Consider the following 16,582-nt stretch of genomic DNA (forward strand, 5'->3'; position numbering starts at 1 on the left):
TCAATCAAAAGCGATTGCATTTTGCACGCGTATTTCGTTGCCTTTCGTTTTTCCATTCACAACACTACACACGTGTGCCTGACATTTAATTCATATCGAGACGAAATCATGAACGATGACCGATCTTGAAACGACCTTGACTCGGTGAACGTTCTCGAGTACGAAGGAGAATATTATCACGACGGAAACCGATGATCACCGTTCGAAACGCGTTTCATCGACTCTCGTTTCCGAAAGTCGTTTAAAAGTCATTTCGCACCGATGCTAATTAAACCGTAAGAACGAAAAACCCGTTGAGAAACACAAGCGAGAGTGGAAGGTTGTCTTGAAAATTGATAAAAAAGATAATGCATAAAATATTTGACGTTATCGTCTTGAAAGAGTGATCTCGAACCGTGCGTGTCATCGTTAATAAAATTTCGATCGGTGAACGAAAACAATACAGACGGGCGAGTTGCGAGTTTCATCGAGTATACACCTTGAAGTGCCTCGATTACAGAACCCAACGGACCGATTCGTTAACGCGTATTTTTCCATCGTCGGCGTTCTCAATGCCTTCATTCGACGTTTCACCCGTGACACACGGAACAACGATTTTTAACAACCGCGCGCAGCCGGCTTACAAATGTTGCAAGCGGAAATACGTCGGCGAGGAATTTCACGTATTCGTCGGGCAACGGTACGCATCGCGCGCATCAACGTTCAGAAAATATTCAATGAAAGAGCAACGTTAAAAATCCAGAATTAAAATCGTGCCGATTCGCGCCGCGGAACGAGATATCGCGGGCCAATAAACGAATCGGGCATACCGGTGTTCTATGCGGCGATTTATCGATCGTGTTTCACAGCACGTGAAACTCGATGTAATATCGCGATGTGTAAAAAAAGGCGGATCAAGGGCGGGGAGACGGAACGGCGAAAGGTGGAGAGTAGGGTAAGGGGAGGGGGGAAGAAAATTCATCGAATTGGAAAGCTTCCCTCGTAGTCGAGAAATTAATTTCTATCGTACAAAGGATCTCGAGGACGATGAAATACTCGGTAAGCGTTCGTTCTGTGATGCGCTGGTCGCGTCCCCCCCTCTGTGCCGTCTCACTTTCCCTGTCCCTTATCTTCTTTCTCATTCAATCTCGAAAACCAAGGGAAAACGTCTCGTACGTTCGCGCGTCTGATTTATACGACCCGTTTTTCCCGAACGCGGAGTTCGCGGAGAAACGCTTGACCGATAAATTCGAAATATTCGTCGTATCGTTCTCCTCTCCACGTTCCACGTCTCTCCCCATCCACGGTCCATCGATACCAAATTTCATCCAATGACCGTTTCGAGCTCTCTCGGAACGGTCTCCAACGGTTGAGCGCGAAGTTTCGCTGACTTGTCGCGTCGAATTCTCCAAAACTTCCGTTTCCTCGATAAAACCGGAACTGTCGTCGAGATAAGATTCTCGTTGCCGCGGTAACGGTGCTTTCGATCGTATCGAGCGAGGTTCGCGGAAATCGCGCGACGATCGATCGATCGTGTCGCGGTTAGCTACTGCGCGTTGCTGGAAACTTGACGTGCGAAAAGAACGCAGATACGATTGGTCGTAGCGGATCAGCCACGCCTACAGGCACGCGTGGTGTCGATCGCGGTGTATTATTGGCCGCATTGGTTACATCTAGTGTGCTTTCCACGAATGACGATTGGCAGGAGGGCACAGAGAGGTACCCCGCTGACTCCGGTATTTTATTTGGAAATTTATTTATTCATTCGTTTTCTTTGTCAAAAAACCGAGTTCGTTGGAAGATCGAGGGAAGAAAAAATGTTTCGATACCCCGATTTCTCGTATGCGCGTCAGAAAGCGATAAAACGCAACGATAAATCTAACTCTTCGATACCGAAGGGCACACATTTAAACTTAAGGCGGGAACTCTGTGTGTATAACTCTGTACGTCATTTCGTATCGAAACGTATCGTTCACTTGTCGTGTTCGATAGGTTCATTATCGGACAATGTGTTTAGTAGTAGGTGGAACCATTTCGACCAATGATACATCGTGATTAAGAACACGTGTGAGTATAGGTGTGTCTAATCCGCTACGACCAATCGTACCCGCGTTCCTATCGTTCGTCAACTTTCCAACGACTGACACTGTTACTAATCGCATTGCTCGACAAAAAGAGGGGAATGGAATGTGAAATCGAGACCAAGCGAAACAGTGCGAAACGTACAGCTCGAGGGATAGGATCACGGATAGGGTAAAGGTAGAGGTTAGGTGGAATCAGCAAGGTACTGGACGGACCATCGGTGACGTTTCAGCGCCGATATAGTCGGTGGAAAAAAAAGCTCGTCCCGGAGAACGGGCAGGGCTTTTGTGCGGAAGCTCCATGCAAAACTTCCTGCTCGTTAAAGTCCGGTCCGGAGTTCTCGAGAGAGTTTCCCCGCAGATAGAAGGAATTAAAGGTTCACGGGGATGACTTTTCCGGGGCGGATCGAAGCTTTCCAATCCGGCAAGGATAGATCGAACGAACGGGATGAAATTTATTTCGCGAAAGTTGATCGCGCGGAGTATCCGGGACTGTTCCTTTCGTTTCTTTCGAGGTTTCTTGTCCGCTGATTCGTAGAGACGGTACAAGGTCTAGCCGAGAAGGACTCGCTCACGGATAAAGGGAGACATCGCCTTTCGGATTTCGAGAAATCGAAATTTCTTTCTTCGCGTTTGCTTCAAATTTAACGCTTTAAGGTCACGCTCTTCCAATATGCCCCGATTCTTGAACTCTAAACGCTTCTTGAAACAGTTTCGTTGAAATTGGCAGACAACTTTGATCAGAAACTGCTATACAGGTTTCATTTTACATTTTTCGAAAAAATTTCACAAACTCTCGATTCACTCTTTCTTCTTATACAATTTGTCGCTCTTAAAAAATTGATATTCTTTATATTTGTATAGATAATTAACGTACATTCGTATAATTTCTGAAAATTCAAATTTTATTCAATTTTCACGAGCAAGTATGAGGGAAATGTGGAGAGTTGTGTAAAATGTTTCATTTTGAAGCTAAAGTAACTTAAAATCTGGTGAATTTACCTACCATTGTTTCAGACTTTCCATTATGTCTTCAAAAGTGTTCTATATATAAAAAACCTTCCTGAACAGTAGATCGTATCTAAAACGGTCGTCTATCTACCGAAGGATACGTCTACGATTACTTATTTAATTGTTTTACAAAATAAAAGTACTGTTAATTTTAAATATTAAGTAAAAGCAGTTCGTTCTCCCATAATTTCAAAAATTTTGAAAAAGAGGTGGTAAGGTTTGTTCAATACATGGTATTCGCATTGACATTCTTATTAATTTTTAACTTCTGACTTTTATAATCTTTTATTTTCCACGAAATGCCATAGACTTTATCTAAAACGCATCGTTGTATCTCCAATGGTTTTTAAGATAGCATTAGCGAGACAAAACTGCCATTCAAACTTTGAGAAAATTTCTATTTTTGCTAAAAAATGTACCCTTACTTCTTACTGTTCTACAAACCTTCGATGTTTTATTAAAATTAGAAATAGAGGGGGAGATGAGCACGATACCTGATTAGAACCTCTGATCCGATACGATTCGCGATTCTTTGCAGAGCTACGTGGTAAAATAACAAAATGGGATGCTGCAACTCGGCTAAAAGTGGATTGGGAATGGAGAATGAATTTTGATTTTCGCACGTGGCTTCCTTTCGAGTGAAAATCGGTTTGAGAATTTATCGGTTACGAGACCACGAATACGCAAAACAGAATTTTATTCCACAAATTTGATTTACGTTTGCCAATGGAGTCGCTATCTGACGATGTTCTATACAACGAGTATCGTTTATTTCGAAAACGTAAACGACTATACTCATTTTTCATAAGGAGTTACTCGAACGCGAATTATTTTTACTTCTACGGGTTTGTAAATTTATACGCGACCATCGATATACGGTGCTTCGCTTGATTTTTAAGAGTAGCATAAAACGGAGAAAAAACGACCATTGCGCGGAATCAATAACCTTTACGTTATAACTTTTGAACAGCTGGAGTTGTTTAAGTGTTCTTTTCTCCTGCTTGTTCTTGCGTTTTATTGCGTTTCAATTTGAAAGTGTTCACAGTGATCGGCGATTCTAATAAAAAAAACACTCGTACCTTTGATTTCAGGTGAGATTTTTATTTGTCGTGCAAAATTTAAAACAGAGGGCTTAATAAGTTCTTTTTTTTTTCAAAGTTAACGAAAGTGGCCAGTTAAGTAATTCTGTACAAAATAGATGTACTCTCTTTCGAAAAGTTATCGATGATCTACCAAAGTTTAAGAAATATAACTTTGGAATTATAGAATTTGCTCTTTCTAATGGAACAATTTTTTCCGAAGAAAATTCGTTCTATTTTCAAAAGTTTCGTATACATTGCACCGTAAATTTATGTAGCATTAAGTAACGCGACCATAGTGAAAGTTAAAGAATTTAATTCGTAAAAGAAACTTAAACTTTACGATTAACGCGAACTGATCTTCTAAAATAGAAGAAAATTCCTGTTTAAGTAACTCCTTGTGGAAAACGAATAAAGTCCTTTGGTTCGAAGGAGAAGGGTAGATGTAAAAGTTGTAGGATTTCCACGGAATGTATTTATGTAAATTCGTTGCACCCAAAAATTTAATATTTTATTATGCTAAGATACGAAATGCATGTGCTTCACAGGACTATGCTGTACCGAAATCTTATTAGCATACATGTTCTTTAATTGCTTGCTTAACGTAGGAAAATTCAGATGGCTGTCAGGTACGTATTTCGTTTTTCGTTTCTTGCATAAAACTTAAGGAAATTATTTTACGTTGCACGAAACTGAAAAGGTACGCTGAAAAAACTGTAAAATATTCGCAACAATTAAAAAACTTAAATTGTTTTAACAATTGGAGCGTGCAACGTTTCGATGTACACAAATTTAGACGGTAACTATAACAATTTCTTTCATTGAGAATGTAAGAACAATTACCAGTAGCAACAAAATTAAAACGTAATACGAAAACTATAATAATCGAACCGATGTAGTATCGCGTTATTAATCGCATAGTTAGCTCCATATATTCGTTTATTATTTTCATTTGCCTCCTGTCAATTTTAATTAACGTTACAGTTATATCAATCTCGTGCTCGAACGTTCACGGAGTCCAATTCAAATAATTTTGCAAAATTTTCGTGAAAGGTTTTTCCAACGAACACGAATGCAAGTCTAAAGAAATGAATGTAACGACTTCTTTCGTTGTTCGCAACAGTATTACAATAATGTTGCTTTAAAAATCAGTCGACTTCTGGAATATACGTAATAACGTACCCTGTACCTTCGTTCGCTGTATAATCGACAATTCATACCGGAACGATAATGTGGAAGAAAAAAAACGTTACCCACATTTTTCGTGTGTGTTTTTCATTGCCAACGTTAAAATATAAAAGCAATGTAATCTAGGTCGCGCGTGCACAGACGTCTTTACATGCGACTTCTGTTTCGTGTATCTAGGGGGAAAAAAAAAACACATGAAAAAAGGGGCGAACAAAACCAGCAATCACTGAAATGGAAAATCTCTCAGGCAACGAAAAGACCGTTCTCCTTCAGCTGACTTTGAAATTCGACAAAATTGCTTCTGAAATCACGGTCTCTGGTGGAACGCGAACAGGCGTACGGAAAGGACTTTCGAAAACAGTCGATCTGAAAATGAAAACTGTATAGGACGAAGCGAGAGCAATCTGAAATTTCTCTAGATTTCCATACCCTACATCTGATTTCGATCGTAAACACGGATCGTTTCTCCCGAAACCGTATACGAACAATTATCGTAATTGCTGTAACTGATCCAGTTTCTTACTCTACCCAACTGTTACACCACTAATAATACTTTCTCTCTACACACTCTACACTTCTCTCTCGATGACTCGCTTATAGTCAACTGACTGATCCAACGTCCAGGATATCGTCACTACTCTCCTCGTTCCAACTATGGAAGCTCGTACTTCCGAATATACACAATTACATCTTTCTGTACTCGATGAAACGAAAAAAAATAGCTTCTCGAACACAGAAAAAAAGGAAATCGCTCACAAAAACGAGGCGAAATTAATGAAACTTAATTTTCAAAATTAAAGTTTCTTCAAATCGAGCAAAATACTTAAAGCGTTGAATATTTAGAACACTGAAGAAATGCGTGTAACTCTCCGAATTTGAAATCTGAATGCTCGTTGATAATATTACAATGTCATACGGGAGTCCCTTTTCTATGATATCCCGAATTACGTTCGCTCGGATGAATCTTTCGCGAGGTACGAATTTATATAAACACCTTCCCCGGCGTTCCGATCGGAAAAATTGTCGACAAGTTTATGCGACTCGATATCCGACAGATTGAAACGGTGAATTGATTTCTTGCCTTGCGACTCTCGAAAGAGTCGAAGGTTAATTCTACGGATCGGATCCGTCTCCGGGCTCAGCCCGTTTCGAATGCTCGCCCAATTGTCCGACTTTATTACTCGAAATCCAGTTTTATCCGTCTCGATAAAATACGCGGCAATAAAATCACGATCGATTCTAGGTGGTCCTCGGTGGGGGCAGGCGTCATTTCGTACCGAAAGTGATCCAGGATCCGGAGGAGCCGGATAAGGATGGCAGACGATTGGATGGGAGGAATCTGATCGAAGAATGGTCGAGGAACCACCGGTTGCGGAACGTGCCCGCGAAATACGTCGCTAACAAGGAGCAGTTCGAGAACGTCGATCCACGGAAACTGAACCATCTTCTCGGTAACGAACGGACACACGTTTTTTTTATTGTTCTCGGCGTGCACGGTGAATTCGTTGGCGACGAATTAGGTCGCGATCTATGATCACGATGCACGTCACCAGCCACGCGTTAGACTTTTCGAGTATGCTTACAAGTTTCGTACTGGCAATCGGAACGTACTTTGTTTCGAGTCGACAGTTCGAAGCGTAGTTCGAATCGAATTAGTACGATACACTTACACGGGGATACGTTTCTTGCGCGACGATTGTTTTCAACGTCGATTAATCCTCGATACTTGTTTCGCGATGAAAATTTTGCCAATTCTATGAAACTTACTTTTGGAAATGAAAGGAAATATATGCATTACCGATTAAAGGAAAACTTTATTCGATCGGAGTACCAAGATGTGATTTTTCTTGATTCGATAATGTTGTTGGTAGTATGAGCAGCGTATGCGTTATTTATACGAGGCAAATTTTCTTTCGGACAGAAAAAATAGGGGTAAATGCGATTATGCTACGAAACAGAGATGGAATACTTAATATGTATTAATCCACGTACCGGAGGAGTCAATGTATAGAAACACTTTATTTAGTTACCGATAACGAGGAAAATTGTTGGCAAAGGTTATTTTTAGTATATACAATCAGGACTGACACTATTATTATTTTAGACTAGGACGATCACAGTAACCTTTACTCGATATACCACAGTTTGTGTACTGTATTTAGTATCTTTTATTCCAAACTGTCATAATTCGCTGTTTTTTTTGTAATTACAAATGGTGGAATGCTTATAAATTTACAATAGAATCTCATCAAAGTTGAAACGCAGCCGAAACGTCGTCAACGAATTAAAATGTAATTTCATTGGTATCGTTGATCGGTGTAAGTAGGTCGATCAAGTTATTGTATAGTTTCTTCGTGTTTTTCGTAGTTTCGAGGAGTGTTCCGTATTATATACACGATCGGTAATACATACGTATATGTAGAATCGTTGTTAAACACTGAATTATGCTTTCGTATTATTATCCGAAATACGTCTTGGTTTTCTACTCCGAAAACAAAGCTGGAAGAAGAATTATTTGGAATCTTCGTACGCCACTGTATAGAACATCCAACCCGCCATTAGAACTATTGAAATCGCAGCGCAAGTTTAAAAATAACGACTTCTGAACACTCTATTGTTCTGTATTCAGCAACGAACACACAGAACCCGACCCGTTCACACATACCGGCACGAATCCAATTCCTCAACGATCTATCGTACAATACTCACGGCGGAATAATCTTTTCAATATTATGACAGTGCCGCAAATCTTTTGTCGAGAAACAATAGCAGATTGAAAAATATCAGCTACATAGAAATAATGCTCGATTTATTCTTTGTCCACGTTTATTTTTCCCTTTCATTGATTTTGTGCAACGATTGTTACGATTCGCTGTGTAACGTTGCATCGAAGAATTAAAATAACGGTGAATTGTTAAGAAATATTACACAACGAGTAACAGAGATTGCGCATCGTGGCGTTAGCCAATCATCGATCGTATATTATTATATTGTACCTCGAATACAGTTAGTCCTTAGTTGGTTCACCTTAATTATGATCGGCGTAACATTTGAATTTCGGATTACGAGCAGTCTATCGATCAGAGCTGTTAATTCCCTTTGAGAGTAGCTAATAAGAAATGCTATTATCTCCGTGATTAATAATCGCAATACTTATGATACGAAACTGGCAAGTTCGTTGGAACAATTTCCAAGCTTAGTAATAATTTAAACGACGTGGAATTCGTCGAGTGTTTATTATTCCTAAAAGGTGAAAAACTTTCACAGGGTTCTGTATTTTGAGAAAATGATTTCTCGTCTATCGATGTTCCTTGCTGTTTTAAGAAAAGAAGACCAGTAACGTTTCTCAATATTGATTCAAGCCTAGATTGAATTTAAAACGTATAACATATACGGGTGGATGTTTCGAAGATTCTGCGACCAATTCATACGCACATCCAATCACTTTTAATCACCTATTTCTTTCTACGTCTACTTTCATCAGTTCTCTTCCAACGAAATTCCTTTAAAGAGTTTGCGACGAGACATAAATATTTTTAAACGGTAAGTTCACGTTCGTGTTGGTTGAAACTTTACAAGAAACTTGTCACACATTTACGAAAAAGATAGAGTTCGAGCGAAGAAATATTCGCGAACGATAACGGTTCTGCTTCCACGCTTTGTTCGCTTCCAGTCACGCGATGTTGATCACCCTTTCGCGATTCATTGGAACCTCTATAGTTGCACGAAAAGGGACCGAAGCCTCCTGCGCATCGAGACTGATGCAATTATCGGGGTAGATAATCCAATATCTCCGCTAACTATGGCTCAGGACTTAATCTCTCTCATAATCGACGGTATCTTCGGTTACAATTTCACTTGTAGCTAACTAACGATCGTTTCCATTAGTCAACGCAACGCAACAAACGATATTCCGGTGAATCGAGTTTGCATCTATCGAGGTTCACTTCTGTCCCGATTGGAAATATTCTGTCCCGTTCGCGTTCGAGTGCAGAATATTTTCGAATTCGGGACACCGTGGACAGAAGAGTGCCAATAAAAGTTATCCTTTCGAAAGTTTCGTTGCTCAAGGTTTCACGGTGTTCGATGATTTCAGGACTCTTCTCCTATTCCCACATGGACTTCGACGTCGATCGGAACACGAACGGAAGCGGTGACCCTTCATTGGCCGAAATGACGATAAAGGCGCTCCGCGTACTGGCGAAGAATCCCGAAGGATATTTCCTCTTCGTGGAAGGTACGTGGGAAGGAATAAGGACGTAACCGCGCGGACATCCACTTCGTGGAATGCAGAAATATGATTTACCGTCTGCGACCATTCGTCGTTTCGCAGCTCCGTCGACTCGTTAAAAGAGAAACCGGAAAGGAATTTTTCCTGGAAAATATGAAAGCGTTTTCAGACTGTTCCGAGTCTCGACGCGATGGTTCGAAGTCTTTGAATTATCGCGGAGAACTGACTAGAAAGAGCGTCATCGTCATCGTTTCACGTTGGAAACCGCTACCTCCCTTCGAACGTGGTTTTCGATGCGCGTATTTAATTCACGGTTCTTTCACTCTCCCTATAGTTTTGCTGCTTCGAACGCTTGAAACGATATTAACATTTATTATTCTCGAATTTTCATACAGCCGAACAAATACGAACGAAGGAAAAGCTTAACAGCCTTTCGATACGCGTATTTCATTTACGATTTTATACGTAATATTTCCACGGTTTCGGAGCTTCGGATAGACAAACAAATGGTGAAGTTTACGCGAAATATTCTTTCAATTTTTATACAGTGGAACGAACACGAAGGAAAGAAAAGCGCGAGGTGTATAAAAATCGGTCGATGAATTATAGAGAAGATCATAAATATTTAGATATTTATTTGTTAAATATCTATAAATGGACGCTGTTTATATAATAGTTTATCGTTACGAAATTTTCAACTTCCGTTTGCACGTGTACAGGGTGTTACCGAATGGGTAGCACCATCGGGCAGGGGGTGAATCTACCGAAACAAGTCGAGAAGAAGCAATAACATTTTTCCATTCGAAACTTCGTTTACGAGAGAACCGAGTTTGCAAATTGTAGCGCGACCATTTTCGTTTATATTTTCGTCCTTCGTAATATTTACATTGTGTCATCGGTCGTACGTTACCGACTACTCTTATTTTCAGTACGTTCGCATCGGTCGAATTATAAGTGTCCCGTTACAGTGGTCGCGATTACGTTGATACAGTGAAAACTTTTACTCGTAACGGGAGTGCGTGAGTAGCAGCTAAGTATTACTCGATAATAGTAAAAAATGCATTATCAACAAACTTTCGAACTCAGCGGTTGAGCGTTAAGCGATAATAATTAAAAATGTATTATCTACAAATTATTAAACTCAGCAGCTAAGTATTACCTAATAATAACAAACGTATTATTTACACACTTTCGAACACGATTTCCTCGCAAACGAAGAAACTGCAAATAGAAGAATGTTATTCCTTTTTTTTCGATTTATTTGCACGCGTAGAATCCACCACTCTTTCGGTAACACCCTGTATACACGCGGTACGGAATTATCGACAGATTTGTACGTTTAATAAACAGCTATTGCATTCTTTTCTGGTAAACATTTCATTCGAGTATTTTTCATTCATATCCGCATTAATTCCGTTTAACGCGTTACACGTTTCTCCATTGAAAAAGTTCCTTGTTTGTATTTTAAATGACAAAAAATATTTGTTCGTCGTTGCGAAGGATCAAAAATAAAACGGTGAAAATGTTTAACGTTGAAAGAACGGAGTGCACGAAATGACATCTGCGCGGGATTATTTTTGTGTATCGTGCAACAATATAAAATTTCGAACAATCGTATTACCCCTACTGTAGCAAACATACCTTCTGTAAACATTCAGTTGTTTAACCCCCGATATCGCGATTGTTTTAATCAATTTTCGATAACTTGTCGCGGTGATGTGTCACTTGTAAAAGAATTTTTTATGTTAACAGTATTATAGATTTATACGGTACGCCCTCGATAAAACGGACAATGTTGGGTACAGATAGAGCTTTTCATGTAGTTTACTGATTGGATTATTTACATTTACACGTCACAGGAATCATTCCTAGCGAAGTTCTAATTACGTGTAATTAAAAATAGTCCGATTACGATCGTGTTTCGTCTCATTTTTACCGAGAGAATCTTACCAATCCATTGACGATACTCTCGTAAAATGAGAAATATAAAATTTCTAAATTTGCATTGGCGATTGTTTCGCCGATTCGAAGAACGTAAACAGTGATGAAAATGACTCTATACGCTTTACAGAGGAAAAACGTGACCATTTATCGAGGGGTTACTGTTCATAGAGGATAGAGTATAGAGAATGATTCAGAAATACATGTTCATACTTAAGAGCGAAACTACACACTAAAATGAGTAAAAAGTGTTCTACGAACATATGACCTATAAACTTTGGTTTTCGAGTTACGAAGAATTAAAGAAAGTATTCAAAGTGCCCATCGTTTTATAACATTTATATTTCGAGGGCGTTTAAAATTGTGTATTCGACAGAAGTTAATAATGTATTACGTAGAGGTGAGAAGTTGACCTTTGAAAACAAATTGAGAATCGTAAAATTCTACAACATACTGCCACATTCCCTCTAAGTATGTATTCTGATAATCTAGTTTCAAACAATCCATTTCTTTCTCAATACTTTGAACATTTTCTTCGATCGTCCATAAATAGAGAAGTAAAGTATACATATACGTGATATAAGTCCCAATTGTCATCGGTCGATTTGAATTTTGCGCTATTTTTAAAACGTCAAACCGATTAACCTGAAGCTCGACATATGTCATCTGGATAGATGGGAAATTAATCGTGGAAAAGTACACGGTGAAAGAACGCGTGCAAATTATTCAGGCGTATTACGAGAAATCACGAAAAGACCACGATGCTTTTTTCGAACAAAATTATTCTCAGTCGACGAGGCCGAGAATTTCACCTCGGTGAAAGAAACAACATATCAAGATTACTTAAACCGTTCGACTTTTATTCGAAAAGTAAATCGACCGGTGATGATTGGGACATAGTGTAGATTCACCCCCTGAATGATATATTTCCGAATCATTCTCTATAGTCGAGGAAACGTCGGCGAAATAAACGTTAAATTCGCGAGCCGATATAAATTTTTACTCCCGTTTCGTGTTTATTATCGCGTTATTCAAATCCGTCGAGCAGAATACGATCGAACTAATCCCTCGCGGGTGTGCTTCTTTCGTGAATAGGGAAACGCGAGGAACGAGTCAGCGTTTCGTACTTTATGGAGTTTCCCGCCTCTCTCGGTAACCGGCGTACATGTCTCTTTCGTCGCCACGGGGAAAGACGTTTCCTCGATTCGAAGATACATCTTCTTTTTTTTTTTTTCCCCCGTCACCCTCTTTTTCTTCGAGAGACTGCTGATCCGGTCATCCCCGCGGATATCCCTCCACACATCGTATACTTGGTCGCTCGTACGCGGAATAATAATTGCCTCGTTTCGCGCGTCCTGTCGCGTTTCCATTAAAATACAAACGTTTCTCCCTTTCGCGAGCGAGGAACCGGAGAAAATAGAGAGGGATTCGTTGAATTTCGTCGGTTCGTGATTTTTACGGTCGACTCGTACAAACGAACAAAAAAGAAGAAAAAAAAAACAACGAAAAAACACGTATTTACAATTAGTTCGGAATGCACGCGAACGTACCAGCCCTGAGAATGTTTACGCGTCAATGAAAATGAAACGGTTTAGAAACATCGAAATTCGTGTAATACAGTGTCACGATTTTTTACCCTTTTCGTCCCCCGGTTCGTCGAATTCCACGAATATAGCCACGATGTGACTGTTTATTCCCTGTCGAGGAATCGTCTTCGTCGATCGTGATACTTCGATCAATTCCTGTGCGCGAAACGAACCGATTTCATCGGGTAATTCGCGTTCAGTGCACGGTTCTTGCGCGCTGCATAGATGCACGCGTGCACGTTAAATTGTTACGTAACTGAATTTTATGCGAAACGTACATCACTTTTCTATTGTTCCGAGCACCCTCTGACAATAGTAACGAAGCTTTCTTTTATACACGCGTATATTTGTCCCGTTGAAAATTTCACCCTTCCGTATTGGAAACACATTATTTGGATACAATGTAAGATAAAAATTACATTTGGGAATTATTTTTGTTAAGTATTTTTGTCGAGCTACGAGTTTCTCGGAACGGAAAAAGTTTTGAGCGCAAGGGTACGAAATTGTCGACAACAGCGTAGCCCTTTGATTACTGATCGACAATTGACATTTGATTTCGTAAGGTTTCGTTCTGAAAGGCAGTCCCAAAGTGTAATTTTAAGGAGTCACAGGTACAGGATTCGATGAAATTTTGGAAACGTATTTTTAACGCAAACGAGGAAGAATTTGGAAATTATTTTACGATTCTCAGAGATGTTCTAACGACGATTTCATTTCGATTGTATCTTTTAATATTTTTTCAAACCTTTAAGTATAATGAAATATAAGTCGAAACAATCGTATCGAGAAATAAATCGTTAAAAATGATGCCCGAGAAAAACTAAAATTTGCCGCTTTAATGATCGTAACAATAAAAGTCCGTAGCGTGCTAGCCGTATTTTTTAAATTGGTCATATTCATTTCAACCGTTTCGTTTTCTGTTATTTACTCCATCCATGGAATATTTTTTATTTCCATTATAAATTCAATACGCGCTTTGACCAAAATATCTGTCGTCGAGAAAAGGAGTTTCATTATTTTTAATTAATTTTTGACGATATCTGTAATATAGCGATGGTAGAAATTTTCAACGAAATAACCACTATCCGGGAACTATTGCATGGAAATAGACTCGAACAATGACAGTAATATTCGGTCAAACTTGTACAAATTACGGTTGTTTCGAATTGTTTCAAAATTGATAATCGTCAAAGTATTTTACGTTCTAAATTGTACTCGAGAAGTGTTCGTTGGAAAGTTTTCGAGATTATCGTTACATAAAAGTTTGAAAACGACGTCAACTTCAGGTTTAGTCGTCAACTTCTCTCGTTGTTTAACAGAATCGATACTCCAAATTGTTTTCAACCGTTTAACCAAATTCTAGAACAAGTCAACTGTCGTTTATTATTCCGAAACTTTTTAGGAGGTAACGAGATTACTTTAAAAGCAAGTTTTAAACTGCACTTTGCGCTTCATTGGGTTCAAAGCTGAAAAATTCTATCCAACTTGTGACAGCTGGTCATAAATAACGAAAATGGTATACCCACAAGACCGTATAATACATACAATCGTTACGAAATAAAAATAGTATTTAAAATAACTCTCAGTGCTGAGTGCCATATCTTAGAAACGTTAACTATGCATCACTATATCCATATTTGTCGACAGGGGTCGGTCAGATTCCGGGAGACTACCCTAAGCATACACGAGTCCATTTTTCGTTTGATTAATCAAAGCAGAGTAATTTCAAAATATTTTTTCCAACTTCTCTGGCAAATATGTAAAATCCGAGTCCCAAATTTTACGAAAGTCAATCGTCATATTCGTCGACAGGAGTCGGTCATAATCCGCGAACCTACCCTAAGTAAACACAAGCTCATCGTTTTTCATCCAATTAATCAAGACAGAGAAACTTTCAAATATTTTCTCGAACTTTCCTTGAAAATATGTAAAATCCGAGTCCCAAATCTTACGAAAGTTAACCGTCCATTACTGTACACAGATTTGTCGACAGGAGTCGGTCAGAATCCGCGGAACTATCCTAAGTAAACACGAGTCCATTCTTCGTTCGACTAATCAAGACGGAGGAACTTGGAGATATTTTCGCGAACTTTCCTGGCAAATAGGTGAAATCCTAATAGAAACGTCGATGCCGCGTCACCTCGTTGAACGGATAAAGATTACGTGGCTTTTGAGTTCCACGTCGGTTGCATCGGTTTGCCTCTGTCAGCGACAATAATTTCGAACATGACCTTAATTCGGTCCAGGAGGTAATTCCATGGTCGTTTAAGGGTCCCGAGGGGTATTAAGATTCGAAGGAGAGATTTGTACGAAGCTCCGTAACGAATTCTTATCCCGGAGATCCGTGAGTAGTCGGAGCGGTGCGGCGCGCGCTTTATCCGGGGCCGAATTCGAATTTTAATCCATATAACCGGGGCGAGCCGGGTCCGACCGACGAGTTACGTTCTCCGCGGCGTTAATGCGCCAGACGTACTTCACACCGGAAATCGCTCGCTGGCTCGTCTACCCCCCCTGTTAAACTCCTCGTAAACCTTTTACACGCGTTTCGCTGTTCCGCTCGCGTGGACCCGAGGCGAGAAATTTTCGACGGTTCGCGGTACTTCGGGACGCTTTTCGGTAGAGAAACTACGTGGAACGATGCGTAAAGCGCGCCGCGCGACGCAAATGGGGGAAAAAAGAAATTCGTGTTCCCCAAGTAACGGGGAAATAAGGTTTCCGCGGTGCCAAACTCCTCGTCCGACTCGCCGAGTGTGTGCCAAGTGCGGACCCTCGAGGCGACAAATCCTCGCGATTCCGTTTACGACTGCCTGCTGTCGCTCTCGGTTGTTTTAAACGGTTTGCGATGATTTCACGCCTCTCGCTATGAACTCTGAGAAAGGCCTCCTTACAAGAAGTCCCTAGAATTCGACCATGTGAAACTCATCGACCACGTGAAACTCTTCGACCACGTCGAACCCTTCGACCGCGTGAAACTGTTCGACCACGTGAAACTCTTTGACCACGTGAAACTCTTCGATTATTTGAAACTTTTCGAGCACGTGAAACTCTTCGACCACGTTAAACCCTTTGATCACGTGAAACTCTTCGACCATGTGAAACTATTTGACCACATGAAACTCTTCGATTAGGTGAAACTTTTCGAGGACGTGAAACTCTTCGATCACGTAAAACTCTTCGATCACGTAAAACTCTTCGACCATGTGAAACTCTTCGACCACGTTAAACCCTTTGACCACGTGAAACTGTTCGATCACGTGAAACTTTACAACCACGTGAAACTTTACAACCACGTGAAACTTGCGACCATGTGAAACTATTCGATCACATGAAACTCTTCTATTATGTGAAACTTTTCGAGGACGTGAAACTCTTCGATCACGTAAAACTCTTCGACCACGTGAAACTGTTCGACCACGTCGAACCCTTCGACCGCGTGAAACTTTTCGACTACGTGAAACTGTTCGACCGCGTGAAACCCTTCCAGGG

The 16,582-nt window shown here is 40.1% G+C and overlaps 1 protein-coding gene across 1 annotated transcript in view; it reads left to right on the forward strand.

Moving 5' to 3' along the window:
- Positions 1-16,582, forward strand: part of LOC143144910 (alkaline phosphatase) — a 422,761-nt gene that overhangs the window by 324,049 nt on the left and 82,130 nt on the right. The window contains exons 5-6 of the mRNA XM_076307792.1: positions 6,582-6,789; positions 9,435-9,575. Of these exons, the coding sequence (XP_076163907.1) occupies positions 6,582-6,789; positions 9,435-9,575 (349 nt within the window). The remainder of the gene's footprint in view (positions 1-6,581; positions 6,790-9,434; positions 9,576-16,582) is intronic.

This window comes from Ptiloglossa arizonensis, chromosome 3, assembly GCF_051014685.1.
Source record: "Ptiloglossa arizonensis isolate GNS036 chromosome 3, iyPtiAriz1_principal, whole genome shotgun sequence".
Lineage (NCBI taxonomy): Eukaryota > Metazoa > Arthropoda > Insecta > Hymenoptera > Colletidae > Ptiloglossa > Ptiloglossa arizonensis.